This window comes from Clavelina lepadiformis, chromosome 9, assembly GCF_947623445.1.
Source record: "Clavelina lepadiformis chromosome 9, kaClaLepa1.1, whole genome shotgun sequence".
Taxonomy (NCBI): Eukaryota; Metazoa; Chordata; class Ascidiacea; order Aplousobranchia; family Clavelinidae; genus Clavelina; species Clavelina lepadiformis.
This window is the reverse complement of record NC_135248.1, coordinates 2,389,937-2,409,561: the sequence shown is the minus strand read 5'-3', so window position 1 is coordinate 2,409,561 and position 19,625 is coordinate 2,389,937. Positions and strand designations below refer to the sequence as shown.

At 35.2% G+C, this 19,625-nt stretch overlaps 3 protein-coding genes across 3 annotated transcripts; 2 read left to right on the top strand and 1 right to left on the bottom strand.

Annotated features, from left to right (window-relative positions):
- The first annotated feature begins 4,550 nt into the window (after window positions 1-4,550).
- LOC143470514 (nucleoside diphosphate kinase homolog 5-like) lies at window positions 4,551-9,829 on the top strand. The gene is made up of 6 exons (XM_076968689.1): window positions 4,551-4,683; window positions 7,258-7,438; window positions 7,623-7,805; window positions 9,018-9,141; window positions 9,382-9,500; window positions 9,668-9,829. Exons 1-6 carry the CDS (start codon window positions 4,610-4,612, stop codon window positions 9,746-9,748), a joined length of 762 nt encoding a protein of 253 aa, XP_076824804.1. The 5' UTR covers window positions 4,551-4,609; the 3' UTR covers window positions 9,749-9,829.
- Window positions 9,830-10,658: 829 nt separating this feature from the next.
- On the bottom strand, window positions 10,659-15,415 carry LOC143471088 (uncharacterized). The gene is made up of 4 exons (XM_076969436.1): window positions 15,155-15,415; window positions 12,643-12,792; window positions 11,746-11,925; window positions 10,659-11,565 (listed from the first exon to the last, which is right to left on the bottom strand). The coding sequence occupies exons 1-4, from the start codon at window positions 15,369-15,371 to the stop codon at window positions 11,480-11,482; spliced, it is 633 nt and encodes a 210-aa protein (XP_076825551.1). The 5' UTR covers window positions 15,372-15,415; the 3' UTR covers window positions 10,659-11,479.
- Window positions 15,416-16,373: 958 nt separating this feature from the next.
- On the top strand, window positions 16,374-18,987 carry LOC143470481 (aquaporin-like). Its single transcript, XM_076968646.1, has 6 exons — window positions 16,374-16,751; window positions 16,815-16,937; window positions 17,025-17,151; window positions 17,672-17,865; window positions 18,191-18,331; window positions 18,563-18,987. Exons 1-6 carry the CDS (start codon window positions 16,627-16,629, stop codon window positions 18,684-18,686), a joined length of 834 nt encoding a protein of 277 aa, XP_076824761.1. The 5' UTR covers window positions 16,374-16,626; the 3' UTR covers window positions 18,687-18,987.
- The last annotated feature ends 638 nt before the right edge of the window (window positions 18,988-19,625 follow it).

The following is a 19,625-nucleotide window of genomic DNA, read 5'->3' as shown; positions in this document are numbered from 1 at the left end:
TGGTGCTTTATTTATGTAAATGTACCCTACATTGTAGGGCCTACAGCCCTACAATATATTTATAACTTTGTAAAAGTCCAAAGTGAAGTGTGCTATAGCTGCAAGATTGTTTCAAGACTACATTGGAAGATCCAGACAAAAAGTTGAAAAGATCCGGATCCGGATCGAGATCCGCCATTTGAACACCCCCGCTGTAGACTATACATTTAACTGAGTGTTGTATTAAAAAGATTTTGCATGACTTGAAAAAAATAGATAATGGCCTTCCACAGATAAAACAATGCCAAATTCTTAAAGAAACTATGCGATTGAGCTTCGTTACTGCTAGCCTGCTTTTGAGTTCAAATACTAATACCACTGCTAACAGCTAACCCTACTATTTCTTTGCAAATCGGTCCATCATTCCTGTTTTTCCCACACATAATAATGCCTTATCTGCACCACAACAGACTTTTATATCAAACATCGTACGTACTTTTACAGTTTTTAGTATGGTTATTAATTTTGAACCTATGTAACTGGTACAAAGCCTGCCTTTAAACTAATAAGCTGTAGCTCAATACAAACAAAATTATATTCTGACAAAACTGGTTAAGGTCTTTCTATGGCTGAAGGAAGAGTGAAAAATTCAGTACAAGTTGAGGGTGGAGATTTAGACAAGCAAGTGACTGAATATGCACACAAAATGTATTACGAACATGTCAATTGCAAGTTACATTACCCTATGTCTTCACTTGTCGTATGTCTCAATTGTGCTGTTAACTAGGCTACCAAAGTAAACTACAATTAAGTCACATCCATGCAATTTTGTTTTAAAACCAATACAATGGATCAACTACGATACAGTTGCAGTTTGGTGCGCAGCCCAGATGGGTAAGTTTGCTAAGTGATTGGAGGATTAAAATCAATTGCACAAATAATGGCTATTGTTTTATCGGGTGTAATGCAGATATGTGAAGTTGTTTGGTTGTGCACATGTGCACTAGAAATGTTACATTTTTTTGCGCAACTGATTTCTCACCCAAAATGGCAAACTTTCTAGTAATAGTTTATATGGCTTTCAGGACATTCCTGAACAAAATCTGCGGTAATTTAACCTGACAGTTATATTAGGTCTATACCATACGGTAATTTTCACAATACAAAACGGCCAGCTAAACATTCTGACATCACTTACAAAATTAAATAAGCCTTATTACGTGTTTACTCTACTAACTCAATTGCCTAATGCAAACAACATAAACTGCTGGCAAATGGCCAGTTGCAATGGTGAAATAATTACTATCCAAGACCGAAGCATACTTTTGTATTAGACCTGTCATCATAGTAAACGGACTAGGCGTAGGCAAATGTGGAGACAAGAGACCGAGAAGACCTGAACATGGTAAACTTCTAAACCTTTTGCTGCGACAAGATAGAAGCAACTAATACTGGCAATAAATCAAAACTTTGTCCTTAATAAAAAACTGCATTAAAACAACATTGCTGACTTGTCGTCGAATCTCTGCTTCTTCTAATGTTTGCAAGTGGAAAATAGGCAGTGTAAGAAATTGTTTTCAAAATTGTAAGGGCAAAAAAATCGGCTAAAGAGTGTCATACAGAGGTAAATATAATCTTTAGCAATAGAAATTTCACATTGAACATTTTATCGGTGAAGAAAATGATCCGATTAGACCCGATAACATACACAACAACTTCACCCTACCTCCGCTATCCAAAAAAGAATAAGCCAGGGCTTGGACAGGACAATCGTGTGTTTTTCAAAGACATCTTATGTTTCTTACATTTCAAAAAAATAACGGGGAATTTTTACAAAATTCCTAAAGAAGTCAAGTAAAGTTTTAAGAAATTACCAAATACATATGCCATTAGAAAATATTAAACCATGTTTAAAAATATAATCGTAAAAATTACACATTGATTATTTATCTGTAACCAAATATAAGATGAATGAAATTTTTGAAAAACCCTTCAAAGACTTAAATATTTTGATAACCAGCTATACTTTTTGTGAGTTTTAAATCAATGGATAAAAGTGGAACACAAAACTAAAATTTACTACAAAACTTAAAAATGGATATTTGTTGTCTCTATATGTGTTTAGTAATAGAAATTTGATATCTCTTTCTGAGATAAAAACTCTTTGAAGTAAAAAGGCAATTAAGATATTTGATACCGTCTCCAGTTACACCTAACAACGGATAGATACAAATCAAAGAAACCGTAAAGTGATGTAAAAGATTGCGAGCTGCTGTATCTCTCAGAATTGAATTTATTGGTTAAATATAAGTTACATTAATAAATCTAGAGCTTTGGTGATTTTGTATAAAAGGTGCACGAGCTCTTTTCATACAAAGTATTTGGACCCGACGTTGATCGTCAACTTTAACAGAAAGCAATGTTTAGTTAACGTAATATGTCATACTGAGACAGTGCATTAGTAACGACGAAGCCATATGAAAAAGTTTATTATACATTTTCTTTTTTATGTCAAATAATTGTAACCTAAATGCAGAGATGGGCAGTCGGTACTTTGAAAGTACCGCCGTTAACGTTACCGGTAGCCTACTTGACAAAAAATAGACCGACGGTTCCGGTATTTGGTAGTATTTTAAAAAAGTAGTTCGGTACTTTGTCGGTACTCGGTACCGGTACTTTTTGTGTATTAGATGCTGCTGCAAAAGCAATGTTTGCCATTATTATGCTCCCCGTAATGGTTACTCCAGGTCAAAACGTATGTGACGTTAATCGCTTGCAATTTTACTAGACATCTTTAGATTAAAAAAGATCAACAGATGCTAAAATTGATATTAAGAAAAAATTAACGTGTATTTTTGAAGACATAGTTGTTAAAATTTTGAAATAATCACGTGAAAGGTAGTAAGTACTGAGACCGAATGAAATTTCTTGAAAAAAGTAATCCGGTACAGAGATTCGGTACTTCTTTCAAAGGTACCGACAGTACCGTTTTCGGTAATGAAAAAGTACCGCGGTACAGTAATTCGGGAATATAGTACCGCGGTAGTGCCCATCTATGCCTAAACGTTTTTGCAAAATATTTAGCACTTAATTTAAAAATCATTTTTTTACAATTGAAAGTTTAGAAATATAAAGGTTTGTGATTTCTTTTGTATCAATTAAATTTGTTAGTTACAAACACTTCATAGATATAGTAAGGCTATGTCATGGAATAAAATGTAATTAACCCAGACTTAAAGTATATCATAAAGCTATTAACACCATTAAGAACGTATGTTACGCTTGTGATATCTGTTTGACACACGATTGCCACTTCAAGTAACAGATTAGGATATTTCATAAAAATTATAATATACCTATTTGATCATTGCCATGATGAAGTACGTGAAAATTATTCGGCCTTGGGGGCTCGTTATGCATTGTCAGCAACTAGCTAGTTAAATAAATCCTTGGCTTCAGTAGCGTTAATACTGCTCTGGTAATGAACTACTCATTCCACCATTTCTTTTCGTCATCTCTACTCTTTAGTTTCATGTAAGTACTTATTTAAGTAAGCCTATTCGTTAACTACTACGTACCAATAACTGTACTCACGTAATTTAATAAGTTCAGATAGACAACTCGAAATTGTAGGGTGCAAAACTAAGACTTGTGTAGACCTACAGCTGTTGGTAGTTGCTTGTTTTGCTAAAATGAAAAAAAGTTGAAATCGGATCTTCATTCTGCTCTTTCAGTGTAGAAAGTTTGTATTGTAAATTTATTTTTAATTTTCAACATTCAACAATTTCAACACCGTGTGCTATTAACCAAGGTTATAGCATAATGAACCAAATATAGTTGCGTATTCAACGGGTAAGAAAAATGATAGGCCTACTGGCCCGAGAGGTTAAACATGCAAGATGTTGAAGACATGGTTCTATAAATAATACAAAATTAGCAAACCCATCAAATACAAATTATCGTAACTATAATTTTAAATGAAAACATTAAATTGACTTATACCTATTGACTTCCTTTAAAGCAGGGCTTCTCAAACTATGGATCGCGACCAAGTTTGCGGTCGCACAATGTAATTTTGTAGTGGTGAAACAAATTCAACTTTTACAAATTGAATACATTTTTGTTAATTTTTTATTCGCTTTACTGTTTCCATTACAGGGTTCTTTTATTGCTGCACGGTTAAGTTTGTAGGTTGTGTACATTCGTATGATTTCGCCATAGACAAAAATACCACTTGAGTTTTGTGATGGGACGTTTATTGATTTATCATTAACATGTAGGCTTTTTATCAAGGAGTCGCATAGAAATTTCTTTTCTAAAATTGGGTCGTAGAAGAAAAACGTTTCAGAAAATCCAATTTTTAAATACGTCAAAACAACGTTTTTCCGCGCTGTGCTATTTCAAACGCTATTTTTCATGAATAATACTCGATCTTTGCATGGTTGGAAACCCTTTGGAAAGTGGAAAGCTAACTACGTACAAGATTCGAGATTATTTAGTTATATAAAAAGCTGTATATTTTATACTCTCATCATAAGATAATTTTATGTTGCTTCTTTTAATCTTTTTGCAGAATATTATTAACGGGTAACGTTGTAAGTTTCCTCCATAAGTTTTTTATTTTGCGATTATGGATATTGAAGATGACGAAATTTTGCAGTCAGAGTTTCAAGATGAAAATAGACCATCCAGTGGCCTTAGCAGGTAAAAGTATATATCTTGTATGCGAATTTTATTATTATTGTTGAAGTGGTGCATGTTACCTTACACAACCTTTTTCACAAAGTCTACAATTTCGTTTTCTTGATACAGTATTATATTGCTGCTCTACTGCCACTGGTGGCAATGTTCATGTCATAGCAACCACAGTTTCTGATCATAAACCTTTGCCTTGCAGGACTTGGCCTACACACGTTCTGAAACCTTTTTGGTTGGCAGAAAAGGCCAGTTTAATAAAGTCGAATAGAAAAAATACGAAATAGGCTTATTCGGGCAAAAAAAGTCGAAAAAGATAAGCACAGTAAAAACCACTGTCTTGATTTGACCAAATAACGTCTCATATCTCAAATTGGTAAAAATCGTCTCGTGGCCTAAGCCCGACGCTCGCTAGCCTAATTTTTAGAAGATAACAAAAAATGTGTTATGATTTTGTAGGTTTATGCTCGTTTCGAAATGGGATCGTGCAAAGTTTTCGGAGACCACATTTTAAAGAGTTTAACGTTTCATAAGCACTTTGAAATTTGTTTTGTAGTTGGTATTCAGTCATTGCCACTGCCTATTTGTGTCACAAATAGCCACTGCCATTGGCCTAATTTGCCTCACCCATGAAGCAGGTTGTCCATCTATTGGATTTTTCCCATTGTGCATGATCTCTTGCATAGGCTACTAGCTTAATCTGGTGAGTTTGCTGTAAACAATGTAGGCCTACCAGCCCACAACCTCAGTCAGCCCTGCAGCACCAGACTGCGGACCCTATTGCCATAGTAGTAAGTGCGGCAGCTGCATGCACAAGGTTTATGAACATACACCATGAAATATTTTTGTGTTCACGCCAATTTGTAATAAATAAACAAAAAATTGAGGTTTGTGGTGCAATTAAGGTGCGTTTTGCACTCAATGACTTAGACAGTTAACTTCTGTGCACTCAATTTTCTATTAATGCTAAAGCTGATTTACTGGAGTCCATAAAAGGAAGCATGACAAATGCACTAGAATGCAATAAACTTTCAAAGCTTTAGCTATTAATTTACAGTATTAAATAAATCCGATAACCCAGATTGGACTGAACTGGATGGTTCCAGGTCGATTCAACCCACGGACGATTCAACCCCGGACGATTCAACCCACGGACGATTCAACCCAGGACGATTCAACCCCGGACGATTCAACCCACGGACGATTCAACCCGCGGACGATTCAACCCGCGGACGATTCAACCCGCGGACGATTCAACCCACGGACGATTCAACCCACGGACGATTCAACCCACGGACGATTCAACCCACGGACCTTTCAACCCACGGACGATTCAACCCAGGACGATTCAACCCCGGACTATTCAACCCGCGGACGATTCAACCCACGGACGATTCAACCCCGGACGATTCAACCCATGAGGTCACCAGACGCGCTGAAAGGCCTTCCCTCTCTTGGTGGCTTTTGTTCTAAGTAGGCCTCTAATTTGGGGCACTGGAATTGTTTGCGGTACAAGAAAAGAGAAAAACGGAAGAATAATATTACAAAATTACAAGTTTAATAGATTTTGACGTAAAAGACACAATTGGCCGTATCTTGACCTAACGAAACAATTGACTTTATATTAGCCTAATAACTTCTGTACTACACGTCGCACAAGACTGAAATTTGTTTTGTGATAGCATTCTGAGCAGGTTAAAAAAAATTGACCATATTGATTGACCAAATTGACACATTGACTGCGTAGACGTTTTTATAAACGGGTTGAATCGTCCGTGAGTTGAATCGTCCGTGGGTTGAATAGTCCGGGGTTGAATCGTCCTGGGTTGAATCGTCCGTGGGTTGAAAGGTCCGTGGGTTGAATCGTCCGTGGGTTGAATCGTCCGTGGGTTGAATCGTCCGTGGGTTGAATCGTCCGTGGGTTGAATCGTCCGCGGGTTGAATCGTCTGCGGGTTGAATCGTCCGTGGGTTGAATCGTCCGGGGTTGAATCGTCCTGGGTTGAATCGTCCGTGGGTTGAATTGTCCGGGGTTGAATCGTCCGTGGGTTGAATCGTCCGACCACCGAACTGGATGTCTTAACTCATTGTTTGCTCGAAAAAGTTTGATTTCCATGTTGACAAGTCTTGTGTGTTCAATTGGAATATTTTCCAGCTTTTTATAAAATATGGAAAGTTGTTGTTTGGATACTGGCTTTTCGAAAATATAGTATCATACACAAATATTCTTGCTATTGATACCTGGCTTCTTGTAGGAGTTTATGCTTCTCCCTCTACTTTGATTTAAAAGACAGATTAGTTGTGAGCCTCAAAGTGCAGTGTAACCCACATCCTTGAGCACAATTTGTTTTATGTCAGCACATTTTAACTGGTTTAGTTTTAGATATTAGGATATATATTTATAAGGTTGATTATTATTTGTGACCAAAATAAAAGGTTTCGCAAATAACTATTGCTGTAAGTTTTGCATGGGAGCAATTTCAAAGCAACCCACTCGAATGCATGACAGTGTTATGAAAGAATGCCCAAATACCCATACTATAACCAAACTATTAATATATTTATAAAAGCAATGCATTTTTCAGTGTAAGTGGTGGAAGTTCTAGTATAGGAGACGAAGACTATAAACCTGAGAACATGGCTTCAAGAATGCCACCACCACAGATTTATGTTGAACGAACATTGGCCATCATCAAGCCAGACGCAATGGACAAAGCCAACGAAATTGAAGACATTATTTTGAGAAATGGATTTACTGTCATTCAGGTGAAAATTTTTGTTCTGCCCTGTTATTTTAATCCAAATATCTTAGGATTTATGTAACTATTGCTTTTTCTCCGAAGTATTTTTACATTTTATTGTTATTTGAAAATGTGTACGTATTTTTCCAAAATTGTGTAACTGATACTGCAGTAGTACATTTTACATTGTGTTTCAAAACTTTATTTAGAAGCGAAAAGTTCACCTATCACCAGAGCAAGCAAGTGACTTCTACGTTGAGCATTACGGCAAGATGTTTTTTCCAAGCCTCGTGGCTTACATGAGCAGTGCTCCAATTGGTGTCTTTGTACTTGCCAAAGAAAAGGCAATCAAGGCATGGAGAGAACTCATAGGACCAACAAATCCATTTAAGGTGCGATATATATAAACATTATTCAGAAAAATAAAACTTTCTGATAGCTGGCTCGTTGTTGTAAATAAGTTGTTGTTTGTAACACTTCCCAAAAAGTTATTTACAACAAATGTAAGTGTTTATAGGAGTTATGTTATATATTGGAAATCTGAATATTCAAATTAATTATATATATCAGGAAAACTTTGCATGTTTACTGCCAGTATAAATTGCAAATTATAATGTCATGTACATGCAGTTATTTACTATCACTTGGGTGAGTGCTGGGATATATGATCTCTAAAGATGGTTATTTTGGCAGCAATTTATTTAACTTACACAACTAACAGTAAGTATAATTCCTGCATCGGACCTGAGAGCAAAGATGAGTGGGTTCTTGTAAAGTATGTTAAACACACAAAAAATCCCCATATGGTTATTTTAGCAACATTTATTTAACTTCCAGAACTAACAGTAAGTCTTATACCAGGCAAACGATGTAAAAAGAATGAAAGAAGAAGATAGATTGAAATGTAACTGTATGATAGGAAATTTAATATTCTAAAAAAAAGCATGTGCACTCTTCCAAAACAAGCACTAAAATTAGCCTGAAATTTTTACCATTACTCGACGTACAATGGGTCAATTTCGACAACTAAAATCTTTCTGACACAACAAGATATTCCTCTTTCGAACTGCGTAATCGCTTTTCTTTTAACTATATCAATAAGTAAATAAATCGAACGTTTACAGAGCTTTGTTTCGTCTTAAACATCAGTCTCACTGAATATTCGCTGTTCAAAATTGAATCACTCTTTGAAACGGCGTTGTTGACAAGACAACAAGAATTACCACTTTATCAGTCACAAAGCTCCTACAGCCGCCATGTTTCTGCTTCATGTTATTTTGGAAGTAAAAAATGTCTAAAAGTCACTTCGTCATTCTGCTCTTGTAACTGCCCCGATTTGCTCTCAGCTCCCCCAATCGCCCAGTTTGTGACCAGAGCCCCTTTCATGGTCGCAAACGCCCCCAGGGAGGCGCTGGCCCCCACTTCAGGAACCACTGTTCTAGAACATGTCAGGTGAAACTAGACAAGTACATACAAAACAGGGAACCTTTTACAAAAACTTTCAATCTATACCTTTACTTATCTATAATTGTATTTAATAATTTATAACTTGTTGATGACTTAAATATATTAAATTTAATAACATTTTTGCATGTTTATATCAGGCCAGGGAAACGCATCCAGGATGTTTACGTGATACATATGGTAAGGATCAAACTCGGAATGCCGTCCACGGCAGCGAAAGTTTTCTTTCAGCAGAACGAGAAATACGATTCATGTTTCATGACAGTGAGTTAATACAATGGTCATCACAACGTAGATAATTTGTCTTTAATAATTCACAATTTATGCTATCTGTACTATCATAATCATAAAGTATGTATACAATAAAATATTTGGTTAATACAAATGCAATATTTTCTGTTAAGATAGGTTCTGTTTCCAAAAAAACAAATTATTTTCGCAAGTAAGTTGTTATGATTTTGTTAATCCATTGCAAGTCTTTCATTTATTTTAATCTTAATTTAGGTATTGTTGAGCCGATCGCCACAGAACAAGCTGTGAAGATTTACCTCTCGAAAGAAGTCAACCCAACACTGCTCCAAGGCTTGACAGAACTTTGTAAAACGAAGCCTGGTGACCCTGTTGTAAGTGCTAATTTCTATACATAAAAATCTTGTTACTGAATTTATGTTCACAAAGACTTTTTGCAAAATTTATTCAAAGTTTTTCTTAGCAGATAGTTAAATTGTTGCCTAACTGGGCACTGTCATACCACAGTAACAAGATATCACTTATTTCTATATTTCGTTAGATATGGTTAGCGGACTGGTTGGTGGACCACAACCCAAACAAGCCTAACATCGGTGGTCCTGTTGTCACGGAAACAGAATAAGCACTGCTCATATTTTTTATACAATTCTATGCTCAGTATTCAGCTTTACTGTGATTTGTAAATAAACCTCATTTTGGAAAACGGGTTTGAAATTTATTATGTCTATGAGCACAGAGACAGTATTTTTGCCCCTCACAAAGAAATTGCATGTTTTTTATACCCATAGCCAGTATGATTTTTTGTGGAAATATTTTATGCATATGGTATGCTAAGCATAGTAGCCAGCCATGTCTATAGATACAATGATACATACACTAATAGGTATCTCAATTTATGTAAAGACTTATATTTGCCTGCCAATTATTTTCGATGATTATTTTAACCCTGTTGCATCAATGCGTTTTTTATTCTTATACAACCTCACTTTCGTTATACAGATATATTTCAAGTATAACTTGAGCCCCCAAATCACAAACTGCTAAGAATATTTCATCTCCCTATAATAAACAGCTAGTACAGTCCCAATAGATAAATTTATCAATTACGATGAGCAAAATTCTTGCGTGTTTTGTCATAACCGTGGTTGTTGCCCGACTGTGGTATCACTATTCCAAATAGCACTTGTTCCGTCTTCTGCATTACATATAATAGTATCTTTTAATACAGGTGACGCTTCGATTGTCAATAAAAGTTTCAAGTTACAAATAAAGAAATAAAAGTTTGTGAAAATTTTTCCAATAATAAAAGTTGATCAGTAAAAGTTTGAAGTTCGTTTCAAGGTTGATGAAATATAAATATTTTTTCCAAAGAGGAAAAAATTAAGCAACAACACTACCTTCATGCATGAGAGCAGTATTAAACCTTTGGTTTGGATTTCATATCAGGATTTATGTAGATCTTGGTGTGGATACTCCTCTAATCTGGCTAACTGGTTCTAAAACATGCAATGTGTCAATTTCTTTTATAATACCTGAGTTACAAAAACTGAACAATGCTGTAACTGCATTTATTGGAAAAGTATAGGTATTCACAAATGGGATGTAAAACTAGACACAAAATCTCCAATCTTTCATATAAAATAAGAAATAGATGCAATTTATAAGGTTACAGGTCTATGTTAAGTTAAAGCTGAAACTCTCAAACTACAGCGCAGTAAAAATTATAAAAGCAATAATTTCAAACACAGAAAAATTCCAATAAGAAAACAGAAAAATAAACTTTGCAAAACAAAATTTTTCACAATTAAAGTAATTGATTTAATCAAACTGTTTGTTTTGAACATTTGTTTGTGAAGAATAGCCTAATGAATCGAAGAAATATTTTGCAATATAAAATAAGACTAACTTGCGATCAAAATCATAGAAACTGTTCAATACACGCTGCCATGAAAGAACACTATTAGGTAAAATCACCTTATCATAATAGCGTTAAAAGTTAAACTTCAATACAGAAATTGTTTGATTGAAAGTGAAGAGGTATCACTGGCATATGTACTGCAATGTGCACAACCATACATAGCTTTTACTTTTTACGATATACAAATTTGGGCAAGACCATCAAATGTTTTGAATAGAAAATACACAGAAATAAGTACACTTGCCTTAACTACTGAGAGATAGTCACTGGTTATATGAAATGGTTTTCATTAGCACAAAAATAAATCCTGACACCATTGACATGTCACATTCCACATGAATTTAGACAAGCCGAAATGAAAATAACCGATAATACTAAAGGTTACAGATATATATTACGGCATTTCATCTTCTGCTTGGACATGCGCTTAGAGTTTTAGACAAAAGCTTCTGCCTCGTTTTCTTCATTCGAGTTTTTCTTTTCATTTTTATCGTCAGGTGCTTGTGTGCACGGGGCAACGCCTAAAAGTTTTGCTACTTAAGTATGTTTTGAATTTTTTAAACCGAGTCATCGAAAACTTAAATTTGAAACATGATAACTTTTGTAAACTGTAAACAGGTGCACAATATAAAAAGCAGCTCACTAACTAACAATAACATATTTACATGCAAAATAAAACGTTAATAACAGTCAATGGATACCTTTGTTTAGTCTCCACATTCTCAGCAATGCACAAATCCCAGCAAGCACACACAAGAGGGCGGCAACCCATGCTATGATATATGACGACCCGTAAGAACCTAAAGCGGTGTAACGAATCCCGCGCAATTCACGCTCTACGGCTATTGTGTACATTATCATTGATGCAATTATAACAGCACCTTCAAGAAATCAACAAAACGTTGGTTTAAAATTCTTAAAGCATGCTAAATGTATTGCTATACAAGGGATAGCCGGAAATATAGACACAAAACTTCTGAGCAAGAATAATCGATATTCACATAGTTTGGTTTGGCACGCTAACCTTCCATCTAATGCTTAGTACCCATTGTATTTAATGTCTTCCATGCGTTATGAGAAGAAATTAGCAACATGAAACATTGTAATTGAATAAATTATGATTGTTTCAAACATAAAGAATCCGGTAGCGAATCATTTGCATCCATGAAGTTACAGTATCCTTTGGAAAACATAGGCTACCATCAACCTGGTACTGTTCTGTTTGCCAGGGTTGGGGTATGGGTAGTCACCTTCCAAGCTATTGGCAGTTAAAGCAATCTATACAGCTGTAGCAGATACATACATGATATATAGTAGGTGTTGCTATATTTATCAATTTGTGAATGTTGTCTGTGATTATCTATAACAAGGGCCTTCATCCACGTCACAATGAAAGCGAACTAAGCGATTTGCTTTTTCATTTAATTACCTAACCAAGCATTATTTTCAAAACTATTTTGTGAAAGTCATGTGACTCACAAGCCATGGTTTGGCCAGCCTTGATATATTATTTTAATAAGTTTTAAAAACTTAAGCAGTATTGCAACGGATATTTCTGTGGAGAATCATGAATTCCTTACAAACTAGTGGTTTCGTACCTCCAAATATAGCAAAACACGCTGACGTAATAAACAGATCTTTTCTTGCTTGGTGTTCGGCAGCAATGAGAAGCGTCAAAGCAATGAAGATGATGACAATTGAAGACACCATAAAAAAGAAATTGATTTGTCCAACCAATGGCCGTTGCCCTTAAAAATATACCGATAATGTAAATGATGGTAAGCACATATATTGCATTGCAATCTATATACCATATACCGATATACAGATTTTAGAAATACTTGCCTTTCTATCAGCTGCCACTATTTCACCGGAAAAAATTGGGCGTTCGAAGCTATTTTTCATAGTTTCTTGTTAACCTAATTTAGATGTTATAACATAGTAACCTATATCTACCTTCTAATCTACATCAAATTCCAGGAAAACCTTAAATAGCTAAGATCAACTTTTTTCATACCCATTCTCCTAACCTAACTGTCTATCTTTAACAATAGGCTGTGTGATCCACATACAGTGAAATAGTCACTTCAATTTCTGTACAGGGATTTAAAATTTTTTGCAAGAAAATTTCCACTAGCATGATAAAATCTAAAAAAAATCCACTTGTTTCGCGTGTAAATAAAATGTGGCAATGAATCTTGTAAAGCTACAACCAAGATGTATAAAAACTTGGAATCATGTCTGTAAAATTATGAACATAAACTTACAATTGAATTACCAAAAATGAAGTTTTGCGTTTGTTTGCAAGCATTTAATCAATACTTAATCTCTTAGTTCAGGGATATGATTAACCAGATTGGATATTTCAGCTTAATTTACGGAGAAAAGCATAGTTTTGAATGTCATGACTTTTGGTGCGGTATGGATCTAAATCTTGTTTATGGATGAAGAAAAATTACATGATTTAAATGGAGAATGATAATTTCTCCTCATATGAGTCTAAATCCAGTCGTCAAACTTATCCAGATGTGTATTGGATGGATGCATTTTTATTTGGTGTTTTTACTTTTTGTTGTAGCCTTGCTGAGATTGGGTTGACTGCACTGATGAAATACTGCATTAACATGTAACGTTTGTAAACTTGATCACTATATGGCATTTTGTGGTCACATTTAAACATGGCTCGTCTGTTGGGAAAAAGTTTACATTGAGTTTTTCTTGACTTTGAAGATTTTGTTTGACTCACAATCAGTCTTTTAGACAAAGGGTTGTATAGGCACTCGAAGAAAACAGTTTCTATACAGATACAGAAAGTTGACTAGCATATACACCAATTTACGATTGAAATATTGCACATAATTTGTATCATAACTTGTATTAGCGGTATGTATCAAATAAATATTTACCATTTGGGAGCTTAGACCACCTTAGAGGTTGCCCTAGACATGTTCGGTATTGCTGTATAGACATTTATGTACTTCGTAGGTAATAAGGACACCTGTTCGTCTTTAACAGTGGCAAGCAAAAAGTAGACTTATGACAGTATCATACTTTTAGAACGCAAGTTATAACCTCTCAGTCTGCAAGTTCCCCATTCGTATCGCTTGCCTTTCATCTGTGATGGTTAAAAGGACAAAGAATGTGGCAGCAAAATAGTATGAGCAGTTAGCACAAGAACACCATGATATTACCGCAAAACAGGAAAAATTGCAAAACCGCTAGAGCACATCCTACATTCGAAAAACGCAATGCACTTCAATGCGGGTGGGTTAGCAAACCAAACTGATCATGTTTCAATCTCCTTTTATATCTTCGCAAACAAAAAATCTAAAGATTGTTTTCTGATCAACAGCCTGTACATAACAAGTTAGTAACTTTAAGCACCATGAGGCCTTTAATACTACTGGCAATGAATATATATCCATCCAGTAGAGCTAAACTTGGTATCAAATATGGATTTCAATCTGGGACAAACCCACCAGGTATAAAGTGGTAAAAACTCCTACGATTAAAATTCATTTGATGTTTTAAATACTATCCTTATATCAAAGACGATGCAGGACAATGACATTACTGTGACCATAAATTGACTGAAGTGTGTTGGTTCTAGGTTTTATTCGAACTTGAGTGCAATAATAAACTTAAACGTGTGTGCAAACTTGGATACTAAACGTCACTCAAATATCACACGCTTTTTACAATAAAACCTGCCCATTTTCGTCAATAAAATTCATTTAAGCATAATCCATAGTCATTGTACAAAAACAAGTCAATAAAAGGGCCTAGATATATTATAGATAGATTTTGTTACACTTAGGAACTATCTTGTGGGTTTGGTGGACATGCTAAACTTCCATCTTATAACATAATTGTATTATTGCTATCTTGCAAGTTTTAAGCTTTCGGATTTCGCCATTTTTTCCGGCTGGTTAATTGTTTGTGAGCATGTATTTTATTGCGCAATAATTGCATCAGTTAGCATCCTATAACTTTCGCTCCGTACAGTTAATGGCGAAAAACAACCAATACAATAAATATAGCATAACACACTTTCCATTCGCCATAAACGATGATATAGTAATGGTTAATAGTCTAGTTCCTGATACTCACATAGATCAAAGACGCAATTGTCCGGATAGGAACAGGAACGATACAGACCAGACCATTGTACAGTCAGTGACAAATCCGATTTCGTCTTGAAGGCAAACCAGTCTGCAGTTGTAACTGCGATAAAATCAAGTATTAACGCCGGGGCCAAAAAGACGACACTAATACCGAAAAAGAAATACATTTCCACGCAATGCTTGCTGCATGATGTACACGGCATACCTTTTGTCACACTTTTTGCACTACCAGTCAACCAAAAACAACTACGTAATAAAACATTAATTGTGACGCTTGAAAGAAAAGGGGAGTTCCCTATTTGTTTTGTTAGTTTTGGTTCAGCTACAATTACCATTGAAATTTCCAGCCGCGTAATTAGAAATACAAATTATTCCATAGATTTTAGTCTTTTTTGTACTAATCTCTAACGTATTGGGAAAATTTCTACGTTAGTATTCTTGCATTTTGTACATTTTTGCTATTTCTTTGTGTTTTAGCCTGTATGTCATATTTCTTGAGGATTGGTTGATTAGCTTATTTCATAGTACTGTAGCTGTATATTTTTTAACATAAAACATTACCGATATAAAGACTACAAGCATCTATCCACAAGCTACCATTGTAACTGAATAAAGTATTTTATCCGAAGTTGCACTGGGGGAAAAACTGCCCAGCCACTATCACATCGTATGCATACTACTTCACAGAATTCGATAACTGCGATAAATATGAAATAAAGCAAACGTTCCCTTATGTCTGCGGTTTATTTCTACAAGTGGCAATACTCGTATATTCTGTATTAGTCTATGACACTTGAACATCTTCAGTAGAACACTCAGTCGTTATAGCAATGTAGGTCCTATATTGAATGAATGCAGGCAGACAAATAGAAGAACGTAAAGAGAGATTTAAATGGCTATGTGGTTACGGAACTCGATGCAAGTGCCATGATTAAAACGTTTAATGCAGAATAACCGTATCTTTAAAACCACAAGTTGTTTTTAAATTACTAGGTTATATTTCTTCCTGGGTCTGGGTTTTATGAAACTATATTTTGCAATCAGATTGTTTGAGTTAGTGCTTGTGAGCACATTGTACTGATTGCTGAACATAACAACAAGTTCTGCGGAATTAAAAGTTTATTTATTAGCAAGCAAACTGCAATGTTAGCGCCTCAGGCTTTAAAAAAAAAAATAGCAACCTTATGACGAGATAATCAGAGCGACCTTTCTTTACAGGCTTAAGATCTAGAATCTAGATCAAAGAAAAGGTTGTCGAATTCCTGCTCTCTTACCTGGGCGATATGCAATCTTGCAATAAATTGTAATAGGCCTATTATAGGGTATGATGATTATGCGTTTGAAGAAAGTTTAAGTACTTTGATAGCAATTTATACTGGTTGTAGTAACTTTAGGTTTCGATTTGAAATATCAGCAAACTTTCCAAATTAAACAATTTCAAATTGCAAGACCAGAAATATGGTTAAAAAAGGTTCGATTTACACTCAAGTCGTCGTTCCCCTGCTAGCTGAGTTTACCGCCCAGTTTATACACACACTTTGGGGTGTAATGGCTTCAGGGCCGGCTATAATTGAAACAAACAGGCAAGTACACAATTTTATGAGAATGCATTCAAATAAATTTCGTGAAATGTCTTTGCAATACAGTACGGATGTCGGAGAAAGATCTCTGTGCTCTTCAAACGATCAGTATTTTCTCGGAGTGTTTGTCCCCGCACTACAAGCAGGTTTATCCGTTTGGATGCAAATAGTTGTGTTTTGGAAAATAAGGTATAAAGTCTACGTAGCAGTTTCAACACAGGCTTACTGTTATATGTGCTGATGAGATTACGTTACAAACTCTTTCATTGTATACAGCGTCGTTCATTTCAACCCCGCCATATCGATGGGTTTTCTTGTGAGCGGAGACCTGAAACCTATTATGTTCATACCGTACGTAGCAATGCAGTGCCTGGCTTCTACGTTTGCGGCATTCTTAGCAAAGGTAAACTTTCTTCACTTTGTTTTTGAACTTTTGGAAGTTTTACACACCCCCTTAATATACGTTTCTGCAAAATGTGAATTATTATTGCCGGTTATAGTTTTCAAAATGCAGTAAAATAATTTAAAATCTATATAGAAAGGTTATAAGGAACTTTGTTGATAGTTCTTCAAAATGCTGTTATACAGCAAAACAGGAATCTATTGTATTTCTGAAGGTCTTGCAGTTTGAAAATCATTGCGTTACAGAGCGGGAAGAACAAAGCAATCTTTTTATATAGGAACAAAGAAATTTTTTGTTCTACCTTAACTTATTGTTATATACTTCAAACAGTCTTCATTCTCTAAGTAACTTTCTATTGTACTTTGGGCGACTAAGTTTGATTTAAGCCTGTGATAAGACTCAAATGCTTTAACAAAGAGTTTGCTTTATCTGTTAAAAACGAGAATAAACTTCGAGGAGACGAAAATACAAGCTATTAAATATTTTCATGTCTAAAATTATTTTGCCATAAATGTTTTAGGGAATCATGGGAAAAAATCCTTCCGTAATTGTCGTACCTGATGACGTAAGCTCCATGAGTGTTTTCTTAAATGAAGCGGCTATGACCGGAATTCTCGTATTTTTTGCGGTTGCCATGGTAGTGGATAAGTCGTACGATCAAGCCACAGGTCCTCTTGCTATTGGTCTCACAGTATTTCAGGGAATTCTTTCAGCGTAAGTTGAAACATTAGATTCTATTCATACGCAGTTTTAAATATGTCTATAATTGAAATCAATTGACGTTATATGATGCTAATTAATTTTACAGTATTTTAACAAGCGAAATTTCTTTTGTGTTCTGACAAGTCCTATAGCATATATATTGTAAATACTTTACGTTTATAATAAAAACTCGTCGGAATTACTAAGGTTGTAATTCCTGGCAAAGGAGATATAATTTTTTTATGGTAAATTATACAGATGTACCTGGCTCAAGTCTTGTTCTAAGCTACTTTTCTGTGTTATGCAGTTGCCTAGTAACAGTTCATTTTGGTTTTAGAAAATGGGTTGGTGCATCCTGCATAAGTCCTTCTCGGGCGTTCGGTCCCGCCCTTGTCACTGGGGGCGCTGCTTGGAATCGTCACTGGTTGCTGTGGTTATCTGATTTAACAGGAGCAGCTATTGCGTCAGCCTACTTCATGTGAGTAACTTCCTTTTAACCTGTCATACGATAAAATTAAATAAGGCTATTTGTCTGCATTACTTGTTGAGTAATTGTGGTGACATTAGCGTGCTTCGTTGCTTGCAGGCTATAAAAGACGTATACGTATACAGTCTATAGGCCTACAGAATAGTTAGTTAGTGAGATACAATTAAACTGCATTGCAAATGTCAGACATGAAAATTTCTATCACTTAATTTGGTTTTAAAGGTTTTTCTTTGCACCTGCCAACAAATCCTGGAGTGTTTGGTTGCGAAAGCGAACATCAAAGAAACCACGTGACACCGTTGACAACAAGGAATCTGCCTGCATGGTGGAGACAGACCTCTCCTAACTGCCGACTTATCACTTAAATATAGATGAAAACTTTGCATTTAGTGCAATTGATCTTTGACATCTTTTAAGTTGTTTTTTTATTTGAAGAATTTTTCGTTTGAGATAAAAAAGACATTGCTGCGTAAATTGCTGTAGACTATGTATAATAGGCTATACCCAAAGCTTACGCTTATACGCTTTTTATTGTTCATTGAAACGATTTTGTATATTTCAACAAGTTCAGAGGTATTTAAACGTAGTGGTAAGAAGTCATATGTCTAATTGTTTATAGCCTATATGCATTAAAATTTCTAACAAGGTTTCAGCCCGTATGAGCGCTGCTGTGTTTGGTCAAACTCGAGTTTTGCAGAAAAACAGTTAGATTTGGGACTGATGTGACTGTGATTGCCGTCAACAAAACAGCACGATTACAATAAAATTTTGCAAATGTAGGATTGCTTGACCACTATAAAATTATTACGAACTCAAATCAGATAAAAGATTCGTCATATAACGATACGATTAAGTGACTACATATTGTTTATGCATATTGCAATATGCTTATGAATAAGCATTCGGAAAACTCGAATGCAACACTGTCTGTAACATTTTTTCCTTTGTCAAGTAATTATTGAGTAATACGCAGGTAAATAGCAGAAAAGGGTAAAATTTTTTTACTAAATGTCATTTATCAGACAAGATTAATGTTTTCACGAGTCGACGGTGCTTTGTTTCTAAAAGGTTGTGTTATGCTACTGCAACAGAAACAGAGCAACGTGCATTGAGAACAATCAAGTAATAACTTAATTATAGCCCGTCTTCATTTGGTAACTTAATTACAGTAGTAGAATCGGGGATCGTTTGTGTTAAGTCACCTATGTTAAGACACTTTTGTTCGCTCAAGTTCAAAAAAATTGCCGTTTTGGCGCACTTCTATCACATCGGTACATTTGTACAT

Bases quoted from the DNA above. Each gene is read 5' to 3' on its own strand.
- LOC143470514 (XM_076968689.1), top strand. From the start codon at position 4,610: ATGGATATTGAAGATGACGAAATTTTGCAGTCAGAGTTTCAAGATGAA. The intron at 4,684-7,257 runs GTAAAAGTATAT...TGCATTTTTCAG, and splicing joins CCATCCAGTGGCCTTAGCAG to TGTAAGTGGTGGAAGTTCTA. The intron at 9,501-9,667 runs GTAAGTGCTAAT...ATATTTCGTTAG, and splicing joins CGAAGCCTGGTGACCCTGTT to ATATGGTTAGCGGACTGGTT.
- LOC143471088 (XM_076969436.1), bottom strand. From the start codon at position 15,371: ATGCCGTGTACATCATGCAGCAAGCATTGCGTGGAAATGTATTTCTTT. The intron at 11,926-12,642 runs GTACGAAACCAC...GATTTCTTGAAG, and splicing joins GTGTTTTGCTATATTTGGAG to GTGCTGTTATAATTGCATCA. The intron at 11,566-11,745 runs GTATCCATTGAC...CAAAACTTTTAG, and splicing joins AATGTGGAGACTAAACAAAG to GCGTTGCCCCGTGCACACAA.
- LOC143470481 (XM_076968646.1), top strand. From the start codon at position 16,627: ATGGTTAAAAAAGGTTCGATTTACACTCAAGTCGTCGTTCCCCTGCTA. The intron at 17,152-17,671 runs GTAAACTTTCTT...TAAATGTTTTAG, and splicing joins TTGCGGCATTCTTAGCAAAG to GGAATCATGGGAAAAAATCC. The intron at 17,866-18,190 runs GTAAGTTGAAAC...TTTTGGTTTTAG, and splicing joins TTTCAGGGAATTCTTTCAGC to AAAATGGGTTGGTGCATCCT.